A 26,861-nucleotide genomic window follows, 5' to 3' on the forward strand; every position below is an offset into this window, starting at 1 on the left:
TGGAAGTCACAAAACTTGAAAGGAGTTGAAAGCGATCAGGGTTCCATTACCTCTGTAAGGGGGCGTGGAAACTTCCCTCCTATGCTAAAGGCAGACACAAAGAAGAAAATGATCTATCACTGTACAAAATTTACATTCTGCCTGAAAGAAGAAAAAAAGCAAAACATAGGGCAGAGACTCTGGAGACCAAAATTTCCTGTGTCCTGTTGGGAACGAGCTGGCCTGGCCAGAAGCAGATACCTCACTGTGCCTCTCAGGAATTCCAATTCTGTCACAGAGGCAATAAAAATCTAGAGCAAACAGATACTATAATGTGAATGCATTTTATTTTAAGAAGCTCTAAGAAAGGTGAAGATATGAACGTTTTTGTAACCGCCAAAACAACTCTTAAGCTTGATGGATTCGGTTGAAAGAAAAAAATCTATTGAAGCAATTGGTTATACAGAAGAAAACTGGCATTTTTAAATCTCTGAATTGAGAATTATAGAATCAGAGGTATCCAAGCTTGCAGAATACAGATTCTGTCATTCACTTTTTGTTCTCTTCCCCACAGCACAAACTTCTCTCTGGCTCAGCTTTTAAATGACTCCATCAAATGGCCCCAACTACTCTCTCCAAGGAATTACTGCCAAATTCAATAGAACTCATCATTAGAAAAGATTTCAGCCTAAATATCCCTTTTCTCAAAGTCATATTATATCTAGCTTTTATTTATCATGTGATAAATAAAATTGCAAAATGATTAGTTGCCAATAAAAAATGAATTACTGATGTGTAATCACACATTGTAAATTTTCCAGCTTTCAGTTAATTCTTTTTAGGTTACTCATTCTCAACTTCCTCTCTCATCAAGATAGTGCCTCTCTTGTTGGACACTGTGATGGTTTTAATATCTATCCACAAATTCTTTTGAAATCTAATTCCCCTCTCCTTGAGCATGAGCTGGTCTTAGCAACTCATGTCTAAAGAACAGAATAAAACAGAAGTGATGGTTTCAACTTCAGACACTGGGTCACAAAAGGCACTGCAGCTTCTGTCTTGGGCTCTCTCTCCAGTCACTCACTCTGGGGAAAAGCCAGCTCCCATGCCACGAGAATACTTAAGGAGCCCATGGAGAGGCCCACATGGCAGAGAACCAAAGTCTCCTGCTAAATGCCATGTGAGTGAGCCACCCTGAGAGCAAATCTTCCAGCCCCGGGCAAGCCTTCAGATGACTGCAGCCCCTACTGATACCCTGATTGCAACTTCATGACAGAATCTGAGCCAAAACCAATCAGCTAAGGTATTTCTGAATTTGTGAGGCACAGAAAGTATAAGATAATATTTGTTGTTTTAAACCACAAGGTTTGGGTTAATTTGTTACACAGTAAAGTATAAACACACACACACACACACGCACGCACGCACGCACGCACACTTCTCTGCTCTTCTTTTTCCCCAGATTCTGAGAACAGAGAAGTTGAATTTATGGACCTTTTTACATGTACAGAGCACTGTCTGCATGACTGATGGACTCATGAAACATGTACTGAGCCCCTAACTAAGCTACAGAGCTCACATGCACACCACAGTCATTTAAATGATACTCACACCCCTTCACAGGCTAGGAAACGATAGAGATGTTCATCAGAAACTTGACCAAGGTCATTTTGTGAGAAAACGGTAGAGCTGGGATTTCACCACGAGCCTTCGCTCTTTCCTCACTACCCAATGCCTCTCTTACACTTCCAATAAGCATTTTCTGAAAACTACAGGATACCCAAATACCTGGGAAGGCTGGAGCAAGGGAGGGAAAAAAGATTGAGCACATACTATGTGTTTGGCAGTATGTTAGGTTTCATACCCCTCACCTCATTTCATTCCTACAACAGATCTATGGAATAAGTGCTAAGAGATATATGTGACAGAGAAACTAATATTCAGAGGTTCGATGGAATAGAATACAGTGAAACATGTCACAGGCTCCACCCTCCAGGATTTTGCAAACTAGAGTAGGGGGAAAAAAGACACACAGAATAATGCTACCTGACCCATCCACCTCGTGAGACTGTGGCAGGACCATATGAAATAATCTGTATGGATATAATTCATAAGCTGTTAAACACTATGCAAACCCAAGAGGATATCATTACATGTGGTCAGCTCTTAGTGGAGCAACTGTTGAGGGAAAGCTCAAACTAGTGGTGACATTTACTCCATAATATATTATATAACAAAACCCACAAGAGCTTCTAAATTTTATCTCAAGATGTTTGTTTTACTATCATAACTATTATTTAAGACTCTAGAATAAAGTAAAGTTCCATTGTGGACTTTGATTCCTACATAATTTCAGATAAGATCTGTTTGCCTGACTTGGTTTGAAAGGTATCAAAATGGATGTCAACGAATAATAGAAACACATTGATTAGAATGGCTTATTTTGCATTGAATAATTAAGTTAAACAATTCTTACCAGAAACTCTAAGTTTAGATCATTTTTAAGTGATACTGTCATTAAAGCCCTACATATAATGATAAAGCCAGCGGATTTTTTTTTTAATGTCAAATTTGGCTTTGCATTCACTTAAAAATAACACATAAAGAGCTAGAGCAGCACTCTTTCTCTTCCACCTTTATTACTGAAGTATTGTTGAAACACAATGCTACATTCATTTCAGGTGTACAACGCAGTGATTCAACAACTGCAGACATTATACTGTGCCCATCACAAGCGTAGCTACCATCTGGCACCCTATCAGGTAAAGCAGATCTCTTCCCAATGAATAAGATTGGTTTTGGCAATTTTTAACTCATTATAGTTTGGGTTTCCTGATAAACTTACATGAATATACATGCAGGGTAAATCTTAAATAGTCAATACACTAGTATTATAATGTAACACATTGACTTCATGCATACCAGGCTCTTAGTACAGAGGCTGGCATACAGTAAGTACCAAATAGATGAGGAAAAAGAGGAAGATGGAATCTACATAGTGCCATTGGTGGGAACAAATGAGCTTATGTCCAAATTTCCTAATTACCTGATGTTCAGTGACAAGAATATAATTTCCAATACCTTCAGCAGGTTTTTAAAAATACATATTATATGCTCTTGAGGTATATTAAGGTGTGGTTTGGAAACTGGGATCTCTGACAAGAAACATTATGAATCACTTTCTCCACTAAGAGTCTTTTTTAAGCTTTAAAAAAGAGGCATCTAATTTTGCTCTCTTTCCATGTTCAAGACATGGCAGAGCGTGCCGGACAGGTATTTGCACACATACCCCACTGTGGTTTCCTGAAAACCCATACCAGAAAAAGAGGAATAGGAGGCATGGAGGGACTTCAGGGGTCTTATTGGAAAGGTTCCTGTCCATACTCACTAATGAACTGAAGCTGGACATTCTCCATTTGATGTGGGTAAGAATCCGGGAGCTGAAAACATTTCTATTAAAAATCCAAATGGGTACTGAGATATAAATTTGGTAACACCACAGGCCCTATGAAATCCCAGGCCAGGCAGAACAATTCTGAGGGCTCAATGGTCTTGGGGAACATAGGAAACTGACCCCGCTCACCTGTCTGTGCATCTGCCAATACCCCAAGCCTACTCAGGAATCAGAGAATAGAGACCAGACTAAAGGAGTGAAGAAGAGTAAAGCAGCTGGTTTTCCTTCTCTAAAAGACAGTCTTTGGTGCTCTGAGACATCAAGACATGCAGCTATTAAAAGGAAGAGTTCAAACGGAATGTGTGCCAGCTGGGGTCTCTGCCTACAATACAATGGGGGTGTGTCGCACACACTCTCAAGTGATGGGACTGTAAAGTAAGGCTGTGCGTGGCAAGACAGAAGATGCAAGTCACAAGACAATCCAGAATAGCCAGCCACATAGGCCAGACTTTATGGAGACTAGAATATACTTCAATAACTGGGAGGACGTTAAGAATCCATAGTACTTTCAGCAACCCATTATACGTTGCCCTATATCCAGAAAATGCTTTTCAGAAAATGCCGTTGAACTTCATTCTTGGACCCAACATTAACATGATAGAAAGCTTCTCCTGGCTGTTTCTGCTTCTACTTGGTATTCTACTTCTGTTCTAGTTGCTTACTGTTCAACTCTAACTTAAAAATTCCTTGAAAAATTCTGATTAATCTTACTTCATCAGTATCATCCCTCTTAGGAAATGCTCTTCTGTCAAGCCACCGTACAGCAGCTGGCCAAGTCAGATTGGTTTTCTTAGGTCAAATGCCTACCCATCTTCTAGTCCACTGTGGCAAGAAGATGGGGTCACCCAGAGTAGCATGTCTACCTATATGTATCCTGGCTGATTAAAACAATATCATCTGCTCCGAGACTAACAACTGTCCAGATTGTCTTAAAAAGTCAATATTCTGCCCTGCTAAGGTAATCTAAGGAAAGCAGAAGTCAAAAGAACTGGCTTGTCAGTAGACCAGATCCATGGGGTTTTCACGGTACAAGGAATAGTGGAACCATACAACTTAAAGCTCACAGCTGACACACTGTCACTCCACCCACACTCCATTAGTAAAAGCAAGTCGCAGAGCCAAGTTCAAAGTCAATGGGGTGGGACAGTCCACTATCCCCACAAGGAAGCCAGGGCAAGGAGGAGGAGGGAAGAAAGAATTACATGTAAATAAGATCTATATTTTTATTATTTATTCTGGGATGAAAAAAAAAAAGTCATGAAAAAAAGTTAAACAGGTCAGGGAAATATTAACAAAATATACGTGCCTCCCTCTCTCCCTGTAAAAACAAACGAAAGCACACTTAAAATCATGCTTTGTTTTTGTCAAATATCTACAAACACAAAGAAAAAGACATTTGGACCAGATAGCATCTACCTAACTGAATCACTAAAGGTGGGATAATATTTCTGAATGATGAGTAAAGGGGAAAAAAAAATCAAAAAATTCTCTTTGGGGAGGGTTACTCTGGAGCCCTCCAAAGTCAAGCAGAGCCTGCTTCAGCAGCTCTGTGAGGAACGTAAACTGAACGCGTGGGAGGAAGAGCTCCGCTTTCTTCGAGATCTGAGGCAGACAGCGGCAATTCGAGATGCACCTGCAGCCATTAAATGGCCTTCACGAAAACGAGCAGGACAGCTGCCTGGTGTGTGCGGTTCCAGGCATTGCTAACAGAGAGCACCCCGTCCCACGCAAGCAGCCCAGGGGCCACCCACCAAAGGGAACCACAACCACCGCCCTCCCACCTGCTGTCCAAATTCCTTTTCTTTCCCAAAGATTCTTTCTCTATGTCTGTTCCTAGGATACAGGGGTTTTGAAATAACTATGATGTTTTTCACAAGAGCAACCACTGCCTGTTTAAAGTTTTCATTTAGTTAAAAAGCCGGGAGCTTGGAAGAGCAAATGTGTGAAGCGCTGTTAGGGCTACATGAATTTTTTTTTTTAACAGATATTTACGAGATGGATAATGTAGGCAGCTGCAGAAAAATGACTTTAAATCACACACATATTTATATATGTGATTGAGCATGTATGTGTACATATGTATATACATACATCATACATACACATTTCATGGTTTAATGTTTTCCTGTCAGAAGAAGTCCTCAAATATAAACATATTGCAATCACCTCTTAGGGAAGAAAGGTTTTCCTCCCATTCCAGCCTTATACTTCCTCTGTACAGGAACACAGAACTTGGGCAACTGGGTTTCAGTAAAGATACATTTCAATTTCCCCAAGGGGCTAATACTAAGTAAGTATCAAAAAATCATGCAGAACTAAAATTGCAGAAAATTACAACACAAACTCTTTAAGGTCATAAAATGTAAGGGAGGTAGGGAGGTCTTTACCTCAAAGAGGGGAAGACAGACTCAGCACAAGGCAGTAATTTTCAATGCTAAGGGAACCCCTCTTTAAGGGGACTAACCTGAGTAAAAACAAATTCTATTTCAATTGCCTTTGTACAAAAATATTGCTAAGGAGATATTCCAATCTCATTTCTGTTGAATCAAAACTATCACTTCAACTTTCACAATGATTATTCCCTAGAAACTATTTTCTTATTCAGAAATAAAATCAAAGTAAAGCCCTCTGTTTCTGGCAGAGAAATCCACAGGCTGAGTACGGAGCAGCTCTTCTTTTTCAAACACAGATTTTCTCCTCCCAAAATGCTATTTTGTACTTTCCAGGCAACCTGTAAATTCATTCGTGGTATTTTCCCCCACCAGTATCACAGTTTGATCACAGAATATTCTGGAACCATACAGAATCTATTTCTCAATATCTTGAGCTTGGTCTCAACACCCAGAAATATCCTTGGATTACTTTGTTGATTTATTATGAAATCTTGGACCCTAGGGATTGAAAGCAATCTCTGGCACGAAAGGCTGCCCATTGGAGAATTTAGATTACATAACCCTTCACTCTAGGTTTTCCTCCACTGTTGTTTTTAATATTGCTGGATAAGCTTCCTGGAAGTGTTTATAATCAGTCTATGTCTACCACTTCCCAGCGATCTTCCACTGTGTGTAAGCGATAAAGAGGCAAAGAGAACACTCATGTTCGCCTACCTTCCTGGACTGGGATGCGAGCAGACAACTCCTGGGTAAAACATATCACCTGCCCTCACCATCCCCAACTGGGGCACAGTGGCCATGGCAAGACTGCACATGGAACTTTCTCTCCAGTAGGTAATACCCTGCTCTTCAGTGGAATATAGATTCTTAAAGGCATCAGCTCAGCAAAACCCTGGTCCTTTACCCACATTCACTGGAATGCTTTCTTGAGCATCCATTTGTACCAAGGAATGCTGTTGCTTTGCCGTCTAGGCTTTTAAGCCAACAAGGACTGTTCCAGAAATTACTGAAGAATAGGTGAAGTTCTTCTAGCCATCTATAGTGCTAACATCCACACTAACATATGGCTGGAAACTGGCTCAAGGTTCCTCATTCCCACACAAAGAGTGGTGTGGGTGACCGAACAGACCAATCAGGAACTTGATTTCATAAGGCAAAAAGCATGGAGCTTTACCATAATTCCTTCTTTAAAGCAGTCTTTTTTTCACACCTAGTATTTTAAATGCTAAATTGCTTCTTTGTTAGTTTTCATCAGCTTTTTATAAGATCTAGTTCCTGGCTGGTCCCACTTCCGCTACCACTTCGTACCCACTGGATTGGTGTGGGGCCAATCCCAAAGACATTTATTCGCACATGACCAAGCCAGGGGTGGTCTCCGTGCAGAGAAAGCTGTCAGGGCTGCATAACATGTGCCTGTGTCATTCTCCTTCCCCTGAAGTGCACACTCAGTCCATGGGCAGAGCTTGGCCCCAGTGAGGCTCCCATCAGTCAGTAACTGTCAGTGAGGGCATTGCAGACACCTGGCGTTGCCAGCACACACAATTTCTCCTTCTGCTCTTTGCTCTCTTCACACTCATATCCTAAAGTGAGGCTTGTGTGGTTCTCAGGACCAGACTCTTCTTTACCTGCATTTTCAAACTGCTCCTCCCCTAAAGATCTCCCGATCACAATTCATCCCATGCAGAATAATCTGGCTCTGATTTCCTTATCTCTAGCGATTTCATCTATATTTGTCTTTATCCAATTGCTAGTCCAGGGTTTCTCTCCTCTTCTGTGATGGGCCAATAGCTGGAGGATGAATTTGGTCTTTCTCCCTCACATCACCTTCTAGTGGGTGCTCTGAGCTATACCACAGCATCTCTCCCTGTGATGACTCAGACTGGCACTGGGCACCCAGACCCTCTTAGCAGTGTTCTTGTCTACCATCTTGAAGTGGCTGAGAAAAGCAGAACAGTCTCGGCCAAACACTGCCTGCCTCCTAACCTTCGGATTTGTTTTGCCTAAGAAAAAACCTTGTCAGCTCTGAGTCTTTGCAGAAGCACTGCCTTCCCACGGTGAGGACAACCGGGAAGTGCATGGTTTTACGGGTAATCTCTTTGCTGTACCAGTCTGCAACCACGTACAGTCTTCACTCCAAACACAGGAACTTACTTTTTCATGAGGAAGACATAACCAACAAACCCTGAGATGTTTCCATGTCTTGTTATGCTTCTTGATGTCACTGTGAACAAAGCCTGAGGGTTCATGCTAGCACACTCAACCACAGTGTCACTAGAAGTACACAGAGGAGGAGGTCTCGTGCTCAAGGGTCCATGCTCTTCTAACTGTGGGCTACAGTTAGGCCAGAACTGGGATGCAGGGGCTCAGTCAGCAAGGCTGCTGTTGTGAGAACAACAGCATCTTTGCCTCCCCCTCTCAGGCCTGAGACCTGGATGGCTGCTCTATCTTCAAATGGGGGAGCCAGGAATTCCAGGTAGCCTGTGACCAACAGCTGGGCAGTTGCTGAGCTGGCTGATCTATTGGAAGGATTGAGAGAAGTCAACAGAGACCACAGGATCCAGGGCTAAGGTGGTCCCAGTGCAGGCAGGATTACATTTTCTTCTCCCAAAAGGGGCCCAGTGGGGGCTGGGTACCTGCTTCCTGCACCGTGCTGGCTGCTTAGTCAAGCAGCAAGGTTACACTTACCACTGAAAGTAGTGAGCTTGTCCGAACTCCTGTAACGTAACAGGACCATGTGTCTGAAAGGCCAGTAATCCATCTCTCCCCCGTATTTCAGCCCATCAGAGGAAAAATGGGCAATTCTTTTAAGAGTCTGACTTGTATCTGCTTTTAAAACTTTAAAAAGGTAGTATGTAAAACAGGACATGTGTCTTCCTTGAAATTTAAAATTGAAAGGAAAAATTGAAAGGAAATTAAATTTTAAATTCAAATGAAATTAAAGAAAATTTAAATGAAATTAAACTAAAATTTTAGATGACTTTAAAACATAAATAATCTGTTTAAAAGATAAGTTAATCTTGATAGGAAAACAACTGGAATTGGCAATGGAAAATCTGATTTAGAGATGTTTAAATTTCTAAGTATTTACAAATACTAAAATATAATTAAAAAAAGAGACTAAGCAGCTGTATATTTAAGTCAGAGATTGCCCAGTCTTTTAGCTCTTAGGACTCTTTGCATAACCTGCAAACCATTTCAGTTACATGAATATTTCTGTTCATCCTAATGATCTCCTTTTTAAGAAAGTCTACCACTTTCTTAAGAAGCTCCCCAGTACCTATAACCCTGAAGATAAAAATGTCCTTCCACCACAGATTTTAGCAGAAATATTCTCTGCTTCTAACATCATCAAGCATCTCATGGTGTTTTTCCTACAACAGCAGATAGCCTGGTGTGGATACTCATTACCTTCAAGGCTGTCTTCTAGAGAGTTACGCCAAACTAATCTCTTTTTTGCATGAATTATTTGGGTTTGCCCCTGAACATATGCTATACTAAAAATCTTGACTTTTTTTATAAGATGATCTTTCAAATGCTATCAAGTCACTTTAACTGTTCTTTCTTTGGGTTAAAAATACTAAAATAAACACAATAGAATTTGGTTTATGTACTCGTTTTTTTCCTAGAAGTCACCAAGGAAGATACTGGATAAAGCAGACTCCCCAGCCCATACTATCCTTAGAGCGAGCCCAAGGAGCTCCATTCCTGGAGTTCATACTAAGCCTTTTGTAACAACCTATATGACTCAAACAAAACAAAACAAAACAAAACTTTAATTTTTTTAACATAACAGGGTTTTTATTTTAATTTTTTTATTAGCAAGATCTGGTTTTATTCTTTAAATGTTTTTTTTATTATATTATATTAGTCACCATACAGTACATCCCTGGTTTCTGATGTAAAGTTCGATGATTCATTAGTTGCATATAACACCCAGCGCGCCATGCAATACGTGCCCTCCTTACTACCCATCACCGGTCTATCCCATTCCCCCACCCCCCTCTCCTCTGAAGCCCTCAGTTTGTTTCTCTGAGAAACATAACAGGGTTTTTAATATATTCACAGATCTTACAACCCATGACTATCTAATTCCATAATACTTACCAACCCAAAAGAAACTCCTTAACCATAAACAATCACTGCCCATTCTCCCTCTCCTCAACCCCTAGCAATCACTAATCTACTTTCTGTCTGTATAGATTTGTCTATTCTGGACATTTCGCATAATGGAATTATATGTGATCTGAATCCTTTCGTGTCTGGATTCCTTCACTCCACATGTTTCCAAGGGTCATTCACACTGTGGCATGTATCACTATTCCATTCCTTCTTTATGGCTGAACAACCCGTTGTAAGATAGACCACATTTTGTTTATACATTCATCAGATGATAGACATTTTGGTTGTTCTCACTTTTTGGTTGTTATGAATAATGCTGCTACGAACATTTGTATACAAGTTTTTGTGTGAACATATGTTTTCAATTCTCTTGGATATATACCTAGAAGTGGAAACGCTGGGTCATATAGCCACTGTGTTTAACTTTGGGAGGACTTCAGGTGACAGCTTAATGTGATTCAGTCTAGCCAGATGGCAGTAACTGGTTCATCCAATAAAAATGTTATTTCTGTCAGTATTAAAAGGTTTTCCTTAAACAATTGGGAGTAACAGCCATTATTTTCCCAATTGCTGTGTGGCCTGTCACTCTAACATTAGAGGAAACTAGACTTATCAGACAAGAGTGGTCTCTCATGGTTCATACTTCTCTGGCTGCCTTCAAACTAGTGGAGATTTATCTGAGAACATGATGGTGAAGAGGCTGGGTTGCCAGGGACGGTGACAATGAAGGACAGCTGGTTATAGGCAGGGCTTCTTGGACAGCTTTTAATTCAAAGGCTATGAATTGGGCCTAGAGGCCCAAAATCTAGATGTTTTTCACACACTGAGAGACTGAAACTTAGATCAGCCCCTGGCAAACTTGACTACCCATGAGACTAACCTAGCCAATTTTTTTTTTTTTTTACAACCTGCCAGCTAAGACTGATTTTCACATTTTTAAATGGTCATACTTTTAACAGTTATGTAAGAACCTATATGTAACATCCTCACGATTACACACCTTGCCTCCCCAAGCTTGAAGTATTTACTATCAGATCCTTTAAGAGAAAGTTTACAGACCCTAATGTAGTCGATACTCACGCAAATTAAATTCTCTGAAGAGCAATGAGTAAAGCATAGCACCACTATTAATTTGTCACTAGAGACAGCCAGTAAGCAGCAAACCCCCAACACAAGATGTCAAGCAACCCGGGCAGTGACTCGGAAGGATGGTAAAGCACAGAACCAAAATAGGAAAAGCGGTATGTGCACAGTGGTTAGGAATGGTGCGCCAGGTCATCAAAACGCTGGGAAATCTACTAAAATGTTCATTCTTCACAGCAGAGAACAGCTCCCTAGCAACCTGATAGTTTGTTTCTCCCTATCTACTTTGCTTTATCTAGAGAGTGCTAGACATAACATATTAACACACTTTGCTTTACTGAACCCATCACACCCCGCCCTCACCACTGTCATCCTTTTCCTGCTTCTTCTGAACCATTTCTCTCTTGGCCTACCAGGCGTCAAAAGCAAATCCTTATTCACTTGGGCTTGTAGGCTATGTCTCCCCTATAATAAGGTAATTAATTTACACGATTCTCAGAGCTCTAGGTAAGCATCATTAATGCCGCTTGCATGATACTATTAAACCTACATTCATTACAGTAGACCACCTTTTTTTACCCAATTCAAAAGAGAAAACAACACTCCTCTTCTGCCAACCTCAATGTATCCTCTAGTCCCTAAAATTTCCCAAAAGTAACGACAGTGGACTGTTATGATGCTGGTCACGAAGTCTCTTCCCCAGACACATTATCCCTACCTGCTGGTAATATCTTCTGTTTTTCTCATGAGTCAGAATTATCTACTCCTAAAATTGGACCATAAAATTCTTCAGCAGAATGAGAGGTTCACTGGGTGTTATATGCAAACAATGAATCATGCAACACTACATCAAAAACTCATGAAGTACTGTATGGTGGCAAAGATAATAAAAAAAAAGAGAGAGAAGTGTTCATCTGTTTACATTTGAGCTCTTCTATAAAGATGAAATTAAAGAAACTGAAAGTTCCTGCTTTTCCTCAGACTTCTCTCACTGACTCTCTATCCCTTTCTGTTACATGTAAGGTTTCCTTGGGGGCTCCTTTCACCTAAGGCGAAGCTGGATGTGGGGAGACATTATTTAAGGTTCTTAGTATTACTCGTTCCTTCTTTCTAGTTTTAATCTTCCTATTGTTGTTCTTACTCAATTTTGCTATTTCCGTAACCTCATGGTCCTGCCAAATTACCTCTTTTTAAAACTTTCCCATTAGCCTTCCAGCTCTCAACAGAGTTCTGGGCTCAGCAAAAAATAGCTACATCTCCTTTCCTGGCCTTTCTATATGCCTATTTCAGTTAGTTCCTGGGCCTTTTTTTTTGAACAGCCACTAACTCCTGGGAAGTTTGATCAGAGAACCCCATCACTGTGATTATATGTTAGTCTGAATTACTTTACTGGCTCTCAGCTATGGAAAAACGTTAAACAGAACAATTGGGAAAATAATGGCTGTTACTCCCAATTGTTTAAGGAAAGCCTTTTAATACTGACAGAAATAACATTTTAAACAGAATGGGTGGGACATTTATGGACAATACAGATAAAGTTCTCTTCCTGTCTTTCTAAAACATAATTTCATCTTCCAGAAGACCCTTCAACAAAGGTCTGAGAGTAAAATACACACCCATCGTGGGACCTGTCATTCCAGTAACGAATCAACGACAAACCAAAACCAGTCTCGTCTCTAGTCTTAATACCAGTGATTCTTAGAGCACCTCTTCCTGATGCTTCCAAATAGTTCAAAATTCTCTTCCTTACCAGGTTGATTAGAAACTTCCAAAAACTCTCCTCCCATCACATTCTAATTCTGGAAAGCTTCTACGAAATCCCTGATCTATATAAAAACCCAAGGAAATAATAAGTACCTCTTTGGAGTTATTTTTTTAAATTAAGATTAGAAAAATATATAGCCAGGGATATTCACACAGAACAGGTTATGAAGCACTTACACCAAAGGGTCTTTAAAAACAAGATGGACACCTCTATTGTTCTGCAAATGACTTAGAAGCATCTTGCCTAAAGGACAAGGAGATCATCTCTAGGATTTCTCCTTTCTTCCCTCTTGAAAATCCCCAGAGCTTGCTGTCCTCGTGGGCCCGATCAACGTCATCTCATCGAACTACTGCTCTGGGGAATCCAGGATGCTCAGGTCACTGAGCAGAATTTTCCCAAAAGATAAAAAATGCAATGGACAAACCTTACATGAGATACTCTTTTTGTTAAGTCACCAATTCTAAGGGAAAAGTCCATCACTCTAGAATGGTGACCCCCTCAGGGAGGTGGGGGTGGGCCCGGGGAAGCAAACCCACACCGATACAGACATCTGAAGGGCCCAAGAGTAGTAAAAACTCTCTCTCTCTTTGCACTCTTTTTGGTGGTGAAAGACACTCCTTTCCAACCTAACAACTGGCATTCTGTTTCATTACTTGTGGCGCAGGCAATCCGTCAACCTGAGACAGGGCAGGAAGCTGCTGGAAGGAGTGCGTGCGTCTAGCTCTCGGCTCTGAATGGTCTGTGCCTCCCTCCAGAACGTTTCCTCCAGATGCGGCCAGCAGACACTGTGTAATACCTAAACCACAAATCATCACATTCCCCACCCTTGGAGCCAGGGCTTGTCCGTGAGCTTCCCACATAGCAAGATACTAACCACGCTGGCCACTGATAGCTCTTTACAAATTCAGACTAAAGCTGGCCACACCATCTGCTCCGTATACTAAAGAGGGGACCTCGTATCATAAAAATACCCACTGGAGGTGAACCTCAGAGAGTAATGCGGGGCATTTCAGACATTTCACAAGGCATGAATCCTGGCTAGCTTACTGAAGAAAATATTCTATCAATGTAAACATGTCGGGCATACAACTGTATCTAAGAGGAGAACAACCAGGTCTCAGAGATGGAGCCATCCTGCAGAAACAGAATGACAGGCAGGTCACTTCACATTCTTTGCCAATATCCAAGGAAACTGTCTTTCCTCAAAATAAAGAAAACGGGCTGCTGTCTGGCTGTCTGGTTATTTTGGGCACCAGGGTGGGTTTGTTGTGTCTGGGTTGTTTCTGTTGTTGTTGTGATTGTTTTTACGGCTCTTAAGTTTTATCTACTGTGACACATGAGAGCCTCTAACGCAAATGAAGTCGTTCCACACAACAGTACTGTAACTTAGAAAAATCACTGACGGGGTGGTACTCACACTGAAACGGTGCCGAGACTTGACCCTGCCCGTGTCTCGAAGGGAATGAGCCTTCAGTGGACTGCTCCCCCGAAATCACCTTCTGCACGGCAAAGTACTTGGGCTTGAGCACGTATTCCTGGGTCTGGCCGTGATGGATCATCACATTCTGTGAGGAAAGGGGTGTCACTCTGGGAAGAAACAGAGTGGGGACAGGGAAATTAATTATGGATTTTTAAAGCTAAGACAGGGAAAATAAGAAATTACATGTAGAAAGGAAATGGACTCCACACAAGGCTCCATTTTCCCTTCAGATACTGTAGTTGACCATTTATAACACAAGGAACTAACCACTTACACTTAGAAACCTTAACACAGGGCGCCTGGGTGTCTCAAGTCAGTGAAGCATCCGACTCTTGGCTTGGGCTCAGGTCGTGATCTTGGGGTTGTGAGACTAAGCCCCGCATCGGGCTCCACACTCAGTGCAGTCTGCCTGTCTCCCTCTCTCTCTTCCCCTGGCTCATGCTCTCTCTCTGTCTCTCTGTGTCTCTTTAAAATAAATAAAACTTTAGGGAGGGAGGGAAGGAGGGAAGGAGGGGGGGAAGGAAGGAAGGAAGGAAGGAAGGAAGGAAGGAAGGAAGGAAGGAAGGAAGGAAGGAAGGAAGGGAAGGAAAAGGAAGGAAGAAAGAAAGGAACCTTAACATAGGACTCTGCCTCTCTAGTCAAGACGCATAGGCTAAATAGGCCACCACAGGCGGATTCTCTCAGAGGATTCAGAGCACCGTTACCATAGCCTGTATGCAGAACACATGACATTTATATGTAAGAAAGACAATACACGAGCAGGTACGTATATTTGAAAATTGTATTTTGGGGCTCCTGGTGGCTCAGTCATTAAGGGTCTGCCTTTGGCTCAGGGAGTGATCCCAGGGTCCTGGGATCAAGCCCTGCATCGAGCTCCCTGCTGTGCTGGGAGCCTACCTCTTCCTCTCCCACTCCCCCTGCTCGTGTTCCCTCTCTCTCTGGCTGTCTCTCTCTCTCTCTCTCTCTCTCTCTGTCAAATAAATAAATAAATAATCTTTTTTAAAAATAATAAATAAATAAAAATAAAAAGTGCATTTCATATATACTGAGAAGTAGCCAGTATTGGAAATGGGAAGACGGGAAAGGAAGAAAGAGAAACAGAAAGGGGGCTATGCAAGAAATCCCCACCTTGATCAGTTATGCAAAATCCACTGTTCACAATTAGACCCTGAACAGTAAATGGTGGGAACTTCCTAATGACAGAAGGGAAGATGGGCAAGCTCTTTGAGCCTCACCTTCCTAACCTTTACCACAGAACCTCTGTGACTCCTAAAAAATCTGGACACACACAAAAACTGGCAAAAAAGAATTTTTATTTTTTTTTAATTTTTTTATTATATTATGTTAGTCACCATACAGTACACCCCTGGTTTCTGATGTAAAGTTTGATGATTCGTTAGTTGTGTATAACACCCAGCGCACCATGCAATACGTGCCCTCCTGACTACCCATCACCAGTCTATCCTATTCCCCCACCCCCTCCCCTCTGAAGCCCTCAGTTTGTTTCTCAGAGTCCATAGTCTCTCATGCTTCATTCCCCCTTCTGATTACCCCCCTTTCTTTATCCCTTTCTTCCCCTTATTACTCAGCTATTAGAAAGAATGATTTCTCAACATTTTCTGCAACATGGGACGGCTCTGGAGGAGATAATGCTAAGTGAAATAAGTCAAGCAGAGAAAGACAATTATCATATGATTTCTCTCATCTATGGAACATAAGAACTAGGAAGATCGGTAGGGGAAAAAAGAATTTTTAAAATTATCTTTTGAAATATAATTATGATAAGGAAGAAACATTCAATTTTTTCTAGTTAACATTTAAACATTTTATGCTGTATCTCATAATAATTAAAACTGTACTATTCTGGCCAAATGTTTTATAATAACTAGTTCCTAAGAATAATGACAATGGGAAGAATAACTCATTTCTTCAATGACACAAGTCAAGAACTCTGGGGACTCCTGAACACAATTGCTGTGTCTTCACCCTCTGGCCCAACCATTTTCTATGACAGTTCTCTTTTGTTACATGTAATGGAAACTGGTTTTTTTAAAGGAATTTTTAATTTTAATTCCAGTATAGTTAACATACAGTGTTATATTAGTTCTGGGTATTTTAACCAAACAATACAAAAACATTAATTCAAAGGGATACATGCACTCCTATGTTTATAGCAGCAAGAGCCAAGATATGGAAACAGCCCCAAGTGTCCATCGGTAGATGAATGGATAAAGAAGATGTCGTAATACATACACAATGGAATATTATTCAGCATGTAAACTTTAACAAGCTTTTGCCCAGATTTAATAATTCCCTGGGGAAGAGAACTAAAATCATTAGCTAAGCAAGACTAATAAATAATCAAACAATATAAAGAAGATACACCAACCAACTTCCAGAAAATGCTTAATTGCTGCCGAAACTAGTGGGACAGAGCATTTCAGCAGCAAACTGAGTCTATGGAAGGAGACCTCTCCAGTATAACCTTGAATTTTATCAAATGTGGCACATTAAAGCCATCTAAACCAGTCAAAATATTTCCAAAGTATGATACTTGAACCTAGGAATGGTTGACTGGGATATAATCACATTGATAAGGTACCCCAAAGCCCCAAAGATTGTCCCTAATGAGGGATTCTAAATGAGAGGAAGAAATGACACTGTGACAGGTGAGTATGAAAGGTCAATTGTCAAGCCATCCAAAACACCACCACACAGTGCCTCATCTAAAGCAGGAACAGTCCTGAATAAAGTTAGCCTATTCGACTGACTCTAACTGGAGCTGATGAATGAGCTATTCTGTGAGACAGGGCGTCCATGAGAAATGAAGGAAGAGTCTGGGATGAAGAGTGCTTCCCTCTTAGCCAGCCAGGGACCTCGAACCACCATTCTAAAACTTCAAGTTGCAGGAAAGCCTAGAAAAATCCACCCTGGGCCTGAGTTTTCCCAAACACAATTCCATGAAAGGGCACTCCCTCTATCACTAGACTAATGACTTAAATTACTAAAAGCCTAAGTAAGGCTTAACGTTGTAAACACTTTTGTTTTGATGATGTAAGTGTTGGTTTGAACTTTAAGTATGGTTGGGATTGAGTAGAAACTGTGACAGCTGGACACATCTGGTGGCGAGTGATAAGAACCGCAAGTATATCCATCAGCCTCTTGAAAACGGGAAGCCCTTCTTCTCATCTCTGGGGCAACTCGTTCCCCAGCTATGCTGTCATCCTGTCACTATGCTGCTAACACCTGCTGGCAGGTGAACTCCTGTTCACAAGAGGACAGCATTGTAGCTCTGACCATTGCCAGGTAGGATGGATTCAGGGGGGGCCGGGGTGGGTGGTCTGCCTCCTGGGCAAGGTCCTTCCCTCTCTCCCCTCTAAAGCAAGGAAGTGAGAGGCACCAAGAAATGAGCTGAAAGCATATATATGGGCTCCTTTTCCCTACAGCTAACTGGAAAGTAATGAACAAACAAGTAAGATGGGCTTACTAGGTCTCGAACTTGAACAACCAACCCTCAGCCATCACAGACTTAAGGGAATGAGCAATGAGTAAATGCCGGTGTAATGGTACTTAAGTCCTACTACAGTAGAACCATTCGCCAAGTCACCAACATACTGCAGATAGGGAGCTACACCTGAGTTGTGCTTCCCCTTTCTCCATCACCTTTCCTTTTCCCCCAATGCAAGCGTGTCAACACACAGGAATAGACTGAAGCCACTCTGCATGACAGCCCCACAGAGAAAGAAGCAAATCCATGGATGGTGGCACCACCAGGGGCAAATGGAGGAAACTGTGCAATCACTCATTTCACAAATACATGATTTGCATCCTCTTCTCTCTTCCTCCCTTCAAGGGTGGTGTTCATTTTTCCCTCTAATGTCACCATTCAGTTATTTCTACTCTGGAACACCGCTCAGCCTTACAAATATATATCCTCTTTAATTCTTCTCTTTTACCCAAGTATTTCAGAAATAATCGTTCTCCTTTCATTTCAATTGGGATTTTCTCTATTCTTCCCTCCTTCCAGGGTCGGGGTTGGGGGGAGGCTTAACTATCACTAGTGAATATCAGGTTTGTCAGAGCATTATAATTTTTTTAAAAAAGAGAACTAAAATATTTGAAAAAATTAAGTTAAGAATGAAAACTGTAGGACCTCTGGTTCAAAATGGTGTTTTTTAGGTACCTATATATCTCAACTTCCTCCAAAGATGCCCTTAAAATAAGAAATAAAAAAAGATTTAAATCCGAAGTTGACATTTGGCTGTTACACAACAGTATAGCCACACTAGTCATTAAAATATGGAAATATTCTGTTCTGATAAATAGCTGCTATCCCAAGGCCCTTAGTGCCCCTCCCCCTCCCTCCACCGGGCCCCCCCCCCAAGACATACATCCCTTCAATCCCGTAAATAAGGAGTTAACACTTGGCAGAGTTGGATCTCTAGGTCTCTGTTCCAGCATCCGTTCGGATTAGTCAATACCTGTGCCACACAGGGTACTAAATATGGTTTGTTGTACCCATTAATAAACACACGAGAGATATTTCAACAAATCTGTAAGATTCAAAGTGGATTGAGAAATGCTGACTGTTGTAGCAGCATGGAGGAAGCTGTGGCCTGAAAAATATTTTCCTAACTTCTTTTAGTTCAACCAGCAGTAAGAAGTCCATTTTACTTGGAGATCCAATTCACGTGTACATATGGGTCTGTGTTTTTATATAACTAAAACAAGTCTTATAAAACAATATTTACCCTTAGCATGTGTAGGACACTTTGAGATTTTGTCCTCTAATCTATTTTTTAAGTGACAGTCTTGAACCACTACATTGATTTCATGACTTCATGACTCCCTAATGGGTTGCAACCAGTAGGCTTAAGGGCACTGGTCATGAATCCCTCTGTGAGGGCACAGGCACAAAGGAGGAAACACAGAGGAGTTTTGGACCTGAAACCAAGTAAAGCAAAGGGTGATAAAAAGTAGGGCTGAACACTGGTGTCTTAACTAAAAATCATTATATAAAATATGGCAACTATCCTCCCCAACTCTAGCAAACAGAGCATCCAGACTTCTACCCTTCTCAGGGGGAAAAAAAAATTAGTACTCTTCTCTAAAAGAATGGAACTATGTTATATAAACCACAAAACTTACTGCTCCCCACTCCCAGAGTAAGACCTTCTCATCCTGGATTCCAGGTTCCCCTAGCTCAAAGACTTGTGTCCCATCTTTCCTCTAAAAAGACGCTTGCCAGGAAATCAGGAAGGCAGGGAGCTCCAGAAGAACGATCCCAGGGAGAAAAGGAATCACAAGAATGGAAAATACGACTGCAATTTTGGAGACACTTGACTATATGGTATAAATGCAACTGCTGGAAAGAAAAATGGAGACTACATTCAAATTTGATGCTAGGAACACTCTGCTTTAAGAAGCATGCATGAAAGAGAAGGAAAGATACAGAGAGAGAAATCCCAGCATTGAGTGGTACATCCATGAACAAAATATTACAAATGCTGTAACTCTCGGAAACAACTGCGTTACCAACTTTGGTGATATTAATATACAGAATTACCTAGAGAGGGTTGGAAGATCCTTGAAGAAGAGAAGAAGGGGAGGGAAGACTGGGAGAGGCACTGCCCTTACCTTATAAAATGCAAAGTCATCAGATAATATTCATGACCTTGATAGATGATGTTGAGAGAAGAAGAAATAGAAACATAAATGTGCTATTGGGGTGTACACGAGCTATGAAAATGAAATAATGATTTTGAGAGAAAGGATGGGGAGTAAGAGGTGAAGTAAATAAGCTAAATCTTCACCTCCTACAGCAGGAAGTATTTAGACAACATCTAAAAGGAACACATGAAGAAATGGCTGGGTGGAGCTAACTACCAGAAGGACTAATAGGACCTGAGGATTAAATGCAGGACAGATGGGGACAAAAGGAAAAGGACTCAAGTGACAATGAAGATTTCAAGCCTGGTTAACCGGACAGGTATTTTTGTTCAAGGCCAAGGGGAAAAGAAACAGCAAAGAAGCATGAGTTACAGCAGGCGGAAGAAAGGGTCAGTCTGTGAGGACGATAATTATGCTGGAGACAGAACGTGGAGCAAGTCTCTGAGGGACAATTAGGGAAAGCCTCCAAGATGAGGAAAAGTGATGTTCTCAGAGGAGCCAACTTCTTCAAAGGCAAAAATGTTTCAGGAAAAAAAGATCACAGAACCACATGGTCTGGAGGATATTCACACTTAAGGGTAGGAACATAGTGAGAAAATGGGGGGAAATTAGGAGAAAAACAAGAATAACGTGGGTCCAGAAATGATAAATGGAAGAGAGTTCCTAGGAGGAAAGGAGAGAGGACCATCTGCCAACTGCAGCAGAAAAAGCAGGGAATGAAATGAGGAAAGGCCTCGCCTGGGTTGGGGAGCTCACTGGTACCATCCACGGTGCGTTTTCAGTAGTGACAGGAGTGTGGCTGCCGCGGACTATACACTTGATAGGTGGTGTGCTGTGACACATGGACCAGACAGACAAGGAAAAAGAGGCTGGAGCTTAGGGGTATGGCTGGCCATCCGGAGACCTGAATCCGTGGAAACCTCTGTATCTTTATAAGCAGAGGGGAAACAATCGCATACAACTTCTTTCCTTAAAAGAAAGGATTAGTCACACACTGTTTACACTGCTGCCTTCATAGTGGCAATTTTTGGCACACATATGGACTAAACTTTTCCATATTTCTACTAGATTCATTATTTGACCTGTGGAACGGGTGGGAGGATCTGGCAGAACACAAGCCCCTTTCCACTTAAGGAAAGAGCTTTGGACCTCACAGAAGGAAACCCCCAACAGGCCATAAAATGTTTCCCACAGAAGGCCAGTCTAACACGATCCAAACCTTTCCCCTATGTGCAGCGTACTCAGGTTTATAACCAAGACTAAGAGAAACCAGAAGGGGAAGAAAACAGAGCTAGAGGAGGAAGCCACGAAGGGTCATCTCCAGATTTTCAGGGCCAGTTTCTCCTGACAAATCCAAGCAATCCTAGGTGCCTTGCATGGGTTCCAAGTTGTTCAGAAGCAGGGATACATGCTACTCAAGGAAAAGGTGGTGCACTCAAATACATGAGATGCCAGCTACGGTCTGATGCAGGAAACAGAGTTCTAGAGGCTGAGATGCACAGCAGGAAGGAACAAGAAAAAGTACGGCTAAGAAGAGGTCACAAGGCAGCATAACACACATGTAAAGGGAGACTTTTGTGGTGAGCCCATTCATATGGAATTATCTTTCAGACTCAAGGAAAGGTCATTAGGAGGTAAAAGGTTGCTGATGAAGAGATCAAAGGGCAGCACAGACAGACAGCACAGACAGACTGCCAGTAACAGGATAAGGGAGAGCCAGAGTATGCCAGAACACACACAGTGAAAGTAAAATGAAACAAGCAAACACGAAGTCTGGAGAACAGAAGGAAAGAAAAAAGTATCTGAAAAATCTAAGTGTAGGGAATAGACCAGTAGGGAATTGAGGAAATGAAATGAAAGAAGGTAGATATTGCCGGGGGGAGAGGGGATGTATGAAAAAGAAGTAAACTTTGGTGGCCATCATTAATAAACATGGAAAACACAACCAAGTATTTTGGAAACCAATTTTCTTTGGCAAGTGGTTCTTTTCCTGGGAATGATTTTGCCCCCAGGGGTATTTGGCAACATCAGAGACATTTTCAAATGTTACAACTCAGACGTAAGGTGCTCAATCCTGTGGCGAGAAGCCAGGGAGCTACTGAATGTCCTGTAACATACAGGACAGTCCTCCACAAGAAGCAATTATCAGGCCCCAAATGTCAGCAGGGCCAAAGCTGAAAAACCCTGTTCCCAACATGTGCTACTATCACCACACGATTTTCATAGACGTGAATAAAGAGCACATGGCCTGTGGGAATGGCAATGAAAAGCTCTAGAGGAGATAAAAACTGCACAACCTCCTTTGTGTTTTGTAAGCCCTATGAGGCCAGGGACATAGCCCTGTATTCACGTTGCCTGGCTGGCAAACTGCAAGGGGGGCTAGCCTATCACTGAATATGGTATGGAATAGCGATTAAAAAAATCATTTACTAGAAGCCCTTGCAGGAACAGTATAACACAGAGTTGGAAAGAACTTTTTGTTAAACTGCTTAGCATGGGAAGGGAGCATGCCATGAAGGGACAGTGGAAAGAGTTGCCAAACTGCTTTCTGAGGCGGGCGAGTCCAATCGACCATACGTGTTTAGTTATGCTAAGAAGGTCACATGTGTTCGGGGCTTGGCGTGAACTGTCAGGGTAACAGACAAAGCTGAGTGCTGCACCTACAATTTCCCACATCTGCCCTGGCTTCAAATGGTCCTCCACATCTTCTCTAAAGAAATGTCTAATTTGAGGTGTCTCACAATTGGCCCCCAAGAGGGAACCCATGTCTCCACACAGCCCTGGTTAGGAGATATTCTTCTGAACATGACTGCTACATGAAAACATCCCAGGAATTCTCAACCCATCTAATCCCAAGTTCCTAGAGGAGGGGAAAATATAATCAAAGAGCTGTAATGAAGAGGAAACTTTAAGAAGCAGGGGGGAAAAGGCCTCCTCTTGGAAAGTTTAATGAAATAATCCCAACACTTCGGAAATAAAAAATGAAGTTGGCTGAAATTAAGTGCTTGGGGGAAAAAAAAGGAAATGGCCTAAACAACTCAGTTAAAAACCAGAGCTTGCCAGACTGGTTAGAAAGCAAGACCCAACTACAAGCTGCCTACAACAAACCCACTTTAACTATAAAGACAGACATTTAAAAGCAAAAGAATGAGAAAAGATTTCACATGTCCACATGAACCAGAACAAAGCTGGAGTGGCTAGGACTATGTTAATAACAGGCGGAGTAGATTTCAGAGCAAAGAATATTACTAAGGATAAAAAGGATCATTTCATAAGGATAAAGGGTCAATTCATCAAGAGGACACAAGAATCCTAAACAGCTGTGCACTTGATAACAGAGCTTCAAAATATGTGAAGCAAAAACTGTTTAAAAAAAAAAACCCATGAGAAACATAATTTTGTTGTTTTAGTTCCTGTTTCAATACCCGTTTTAAAAACTGACGGAACAAGTACATGGAAAATCAGTAAGGATATAAAACACTTAACGCTATCAACCAACTTAACCTAATTGACATTCATAGAACACCCCACCCAACAACAGCTGAACACATGTTTTTCAAGTGCATACAGAGTATTTACCAAGATAGACCATAATTTGGGCATATAAAAAGTGTCAGTAATTTTTAAAGGATTTGAGTCATACAAACTATGTTCCCTGGCCATCGTGAAATTAAATCAGAAATCAGTAACAGAAAGATCTCTGGAAAATCCTCTAAATATTTGTAAATTATAGTTTAAAACCAAACTAGATTTGTGAACTTCAAAGCAACCAAAGGATTCACAGAACTAGAACTTTCCTAAAATTTGTATGGAACAGCAAAAGAGTCCAAATAGCCAAAACAACCTTGAAAAAGAAAAGCAAAGCTGGAGGCATCACAATTCTGAACTTCAAGTTATATCACAGAGTTGTAGTGATCAAGACAGTATGGTACTGGCACAAAAACAGACACAAAGATAATGGAACTGAATAGAAAACCCATAAATAAACACACAACTGCATGGTCAATTAATCTTCAACAAAGCAGGAAAGAATAGCCAATGGAAAAAAGACAGTCTCTTCATCTTCAACAAATGGTGTTGGGGAAAAAGGACAGCAACATGCAGAAGAATGACACTGGAACACCTTCTTACACCATACACAAAAATAAATCCAAAATGTATGAAAGACCTAAATGTACGACAGAAACCAACAAAATCCTAGAGGAGAACACAGGCTGTAACCTCTTTGACATCGGCCATAGCAGCTTCTTACTAGACATGTCTCCTGAGGCAAAGGAAACAAAAACAAAAACAAACTATTGGGACTTCATCAAAATAAAAAACTTCTGCACAGCAAAGGAAACAATCAACAAAACTAAAAGGCAACCTACAGAATGGGAGAAGATATTTGCAAATGACATATCTGATAAAAGTTTAGTATCCAAAATCTACAAAGAACTTATCAAACCCAACACCCAAAAACAAATAATCCGGTTAAAAAATGGGCAGAAGACATGAATATACTTGTTCCCAAAGACGACATACCAATGGCCAACAGACACATGAAAAGTTGCTCAACGTCACTGATCATCAAGGAAATACAAATAAAAATACAATGAGTTATTACCTCATACCTGTCAGAATGGCTAAAAATTAACAACACAAGAAACAACAGGTGTTGGTGAGGATGTAGAGAAAGGGGAACCCTCTTACACTATTGGTGGGAATGCAAACTGGTACAGCCACTCTGAAAACAGCATGGAGGTTCCTCATAAAGTTAAAAATAGAACTACCCTAAGATCCAGCAATTGTGCTACTAGGTAATTCGAAGGCATACATGCACCCCAATGTTTACAGATTATCTACAATAGCCAAATTATGTAAAAAGCCCAAATGTCCATTGAGTGATGAATATGGATAAAGAATATGTGGTATACTTATATACAATGGAATATTACTCAGCCGCAGAAAAGAATGAAATCTTGCCATTTGCAACAGTTGGAATGGAGCTAGAGAGTATTATGTTAAGTGAAATAAGTCAGTCCAAAAGACAAATATCATATGGTTTCATTCATATGTGGAGTTTAAGAAACAAAAGATCATGGGGGAGAAAAGAGAGAGGCAAACCAAGAAACAGACTCTTAGCTATAGAGAACAAACTGATGGTTACCAGAGGGAAGATGGGTGGGGGCTGAGTGACACAGGTGATGGGGATGAAAGAGTGTACTTGCTGTGATGAGCAGGTGTTATAGAGAAGTATCAAATCACTATGTTGTACACCTGAAACCAATATTACACTGTATGTTAACTAACTGGAATTTAAATAAAAACTTAAAAAGATGAACAAGTCTTGGGAAATCTAATATACACCATACATATAGTATGGTGGCTATAGTTAATACTATGATATTTAATAGTTTAAATTTCCTAAGAAGGTAGATTGCAAGTGTTCTCCCCACAATAAAAGGTAACTTGTGAAGTAATAAATGTTAATTAGCTTGATTGTGTAATTATTTCACAATATGTACACATATCAAACCATCCCATTATAGACCTATTAAATATGTACAATTTTTGTCAACTATAAAAAAAACAAAGGATCAAACAAGACATCAAAAGGAAGATTAAAAAATATTTTGAACTGAAAAATGAAAATACAACCTATACAAATTTATGGGGTGCTGCTAAACCACTATCAAGGAGTAAACGTGTAGGGCTAACTACCTGTATTAGAAGTGAAGGTCTCAAATCAATGACCTCAGCTTCCACACAGAGAAACTAGAAAAAAAACGAAATCCAAAATGGAGAGGAAAAAATAAAGGTCAGGGCAGAAATCAATGAAATACAGAAACGGAGAAAAATCACTAAACCCAAAAGCCGTCTGAGATCAGATAAAACTAGCTAGACTGGCTTAAAAAACAAAACAAAAGATGCAAATTCTCACTATCAGAAACGGGAAGGGGGATGTCACTATAGACCCAAAATGTCAAAAGATCTAACGGAATAATTTGAAGAAGCCCCCATTAGCCAAGGATGAAACAATTTTAGCACTGGTAAGAAAAAGTTATGATTTGAAATACTCCACACATGTTTAAATACATCCATTCATTTAAAAAAAAAAAAAAAAAGTCATAAGTCAAGACGCCTGGGTGGCTCAGTTAACATCTGACTGTTGATCTCAGGGTCATGAGTTTAAGCCCCGAGTTGTTTTAAAAAAAAAAAAAAAAGACAAAAAATTCTAACTCACCTTTGGAAAATGCTAGATAATCAACTCATTTCAAAACTGGTCAATGAAAGGGTAGAATCAAGCCTAGTATACCCTCACGTGATGGGTATTTTATATGTCAACGTGGAGGGTACTTTTGGATGAAATTAACACTTAAGTTACTGCACCACGTAAACAGATGACCCTTCATAATGTGGGTGAGTTGAAGGCCTCCCTAGCTAACAGCAAACTCTTAGCAGCAGGATCAACTTTACCTGCACACGGGTTCTCCTGGGTCTACACCTGCTGGCCCGCACCAAAGACCTGGACTCACCAGACCCCATAATCACATAAGCCAATTCCCCATCAATAAATCTCTTTATACATACACACATCCTTGCTGGTTCTGTTTCTCTGGAGAAGCCTAATATGCATACTACCTTCCCTATACAAACTGAACCCCAGCCAAATAACTGAGGAAGGGAAGTAAAAAAAGGAACGGAATTAAAACACGCTTGTTTGCAAGCCCTTATAGAACATAGGTGCTGATCATCAATGGCTGCTAACATCACAAAGAGAGACAACATGTTCCCCTTGAGGCAAGAGCAGCACCCTACTTATGAAGAAGTCCAATCAAAAATCAAACTTGAATCTGACCAAGCCTCTAGATCTATACACATTTATAGGAAATTTATTGGGGCAGAATACATGTTAGCATCACAGGGGTACAATCA

At 40.8% G+C, this 26,861-nt stretch overlaps 1 protein-coding gene across 5 annotated transcripts in view; it reads right to left on the reverse strand.

Moving 5' to 3' along the window:
• Positions 1-26,861, reverse strand: part of LTBP1 (latent transforming growth factor beta binding protein 1) — a 403,697-nt gene that overhangs the window by 246,484 nt on the left and 130,352 nt on the right. For all 5 annotated transcript variants that reach the window (XM_045809100.2, XM_045809101.2, XM_045809099.2 and 2 more), the window contains exon 4: positions 14,211-14,380. In XM_045809100.2, coding sequence (XP_045665056.2) covers positions 14,211-14,380 — 170 coding nt within the window. The remainder of the gene's footprint in view (positions 1-14,210; positions 14,381-26,861) is intronic.

Source organism: Ursus americanus, chromosome 7 (genome assembly GCF_024610735.1).
Source record: "Ursus americanus isolate L20-20 chromosome 7, mUrsAme1.1.p, whole genome shotgun sequence".
In the NCBI taxonomy this organism is placed as follows: Eukaryota; Metazoa; Chordata; class Mammalia; order Carnivora; family Ursidae; genus Ursus; species Ursus americanus.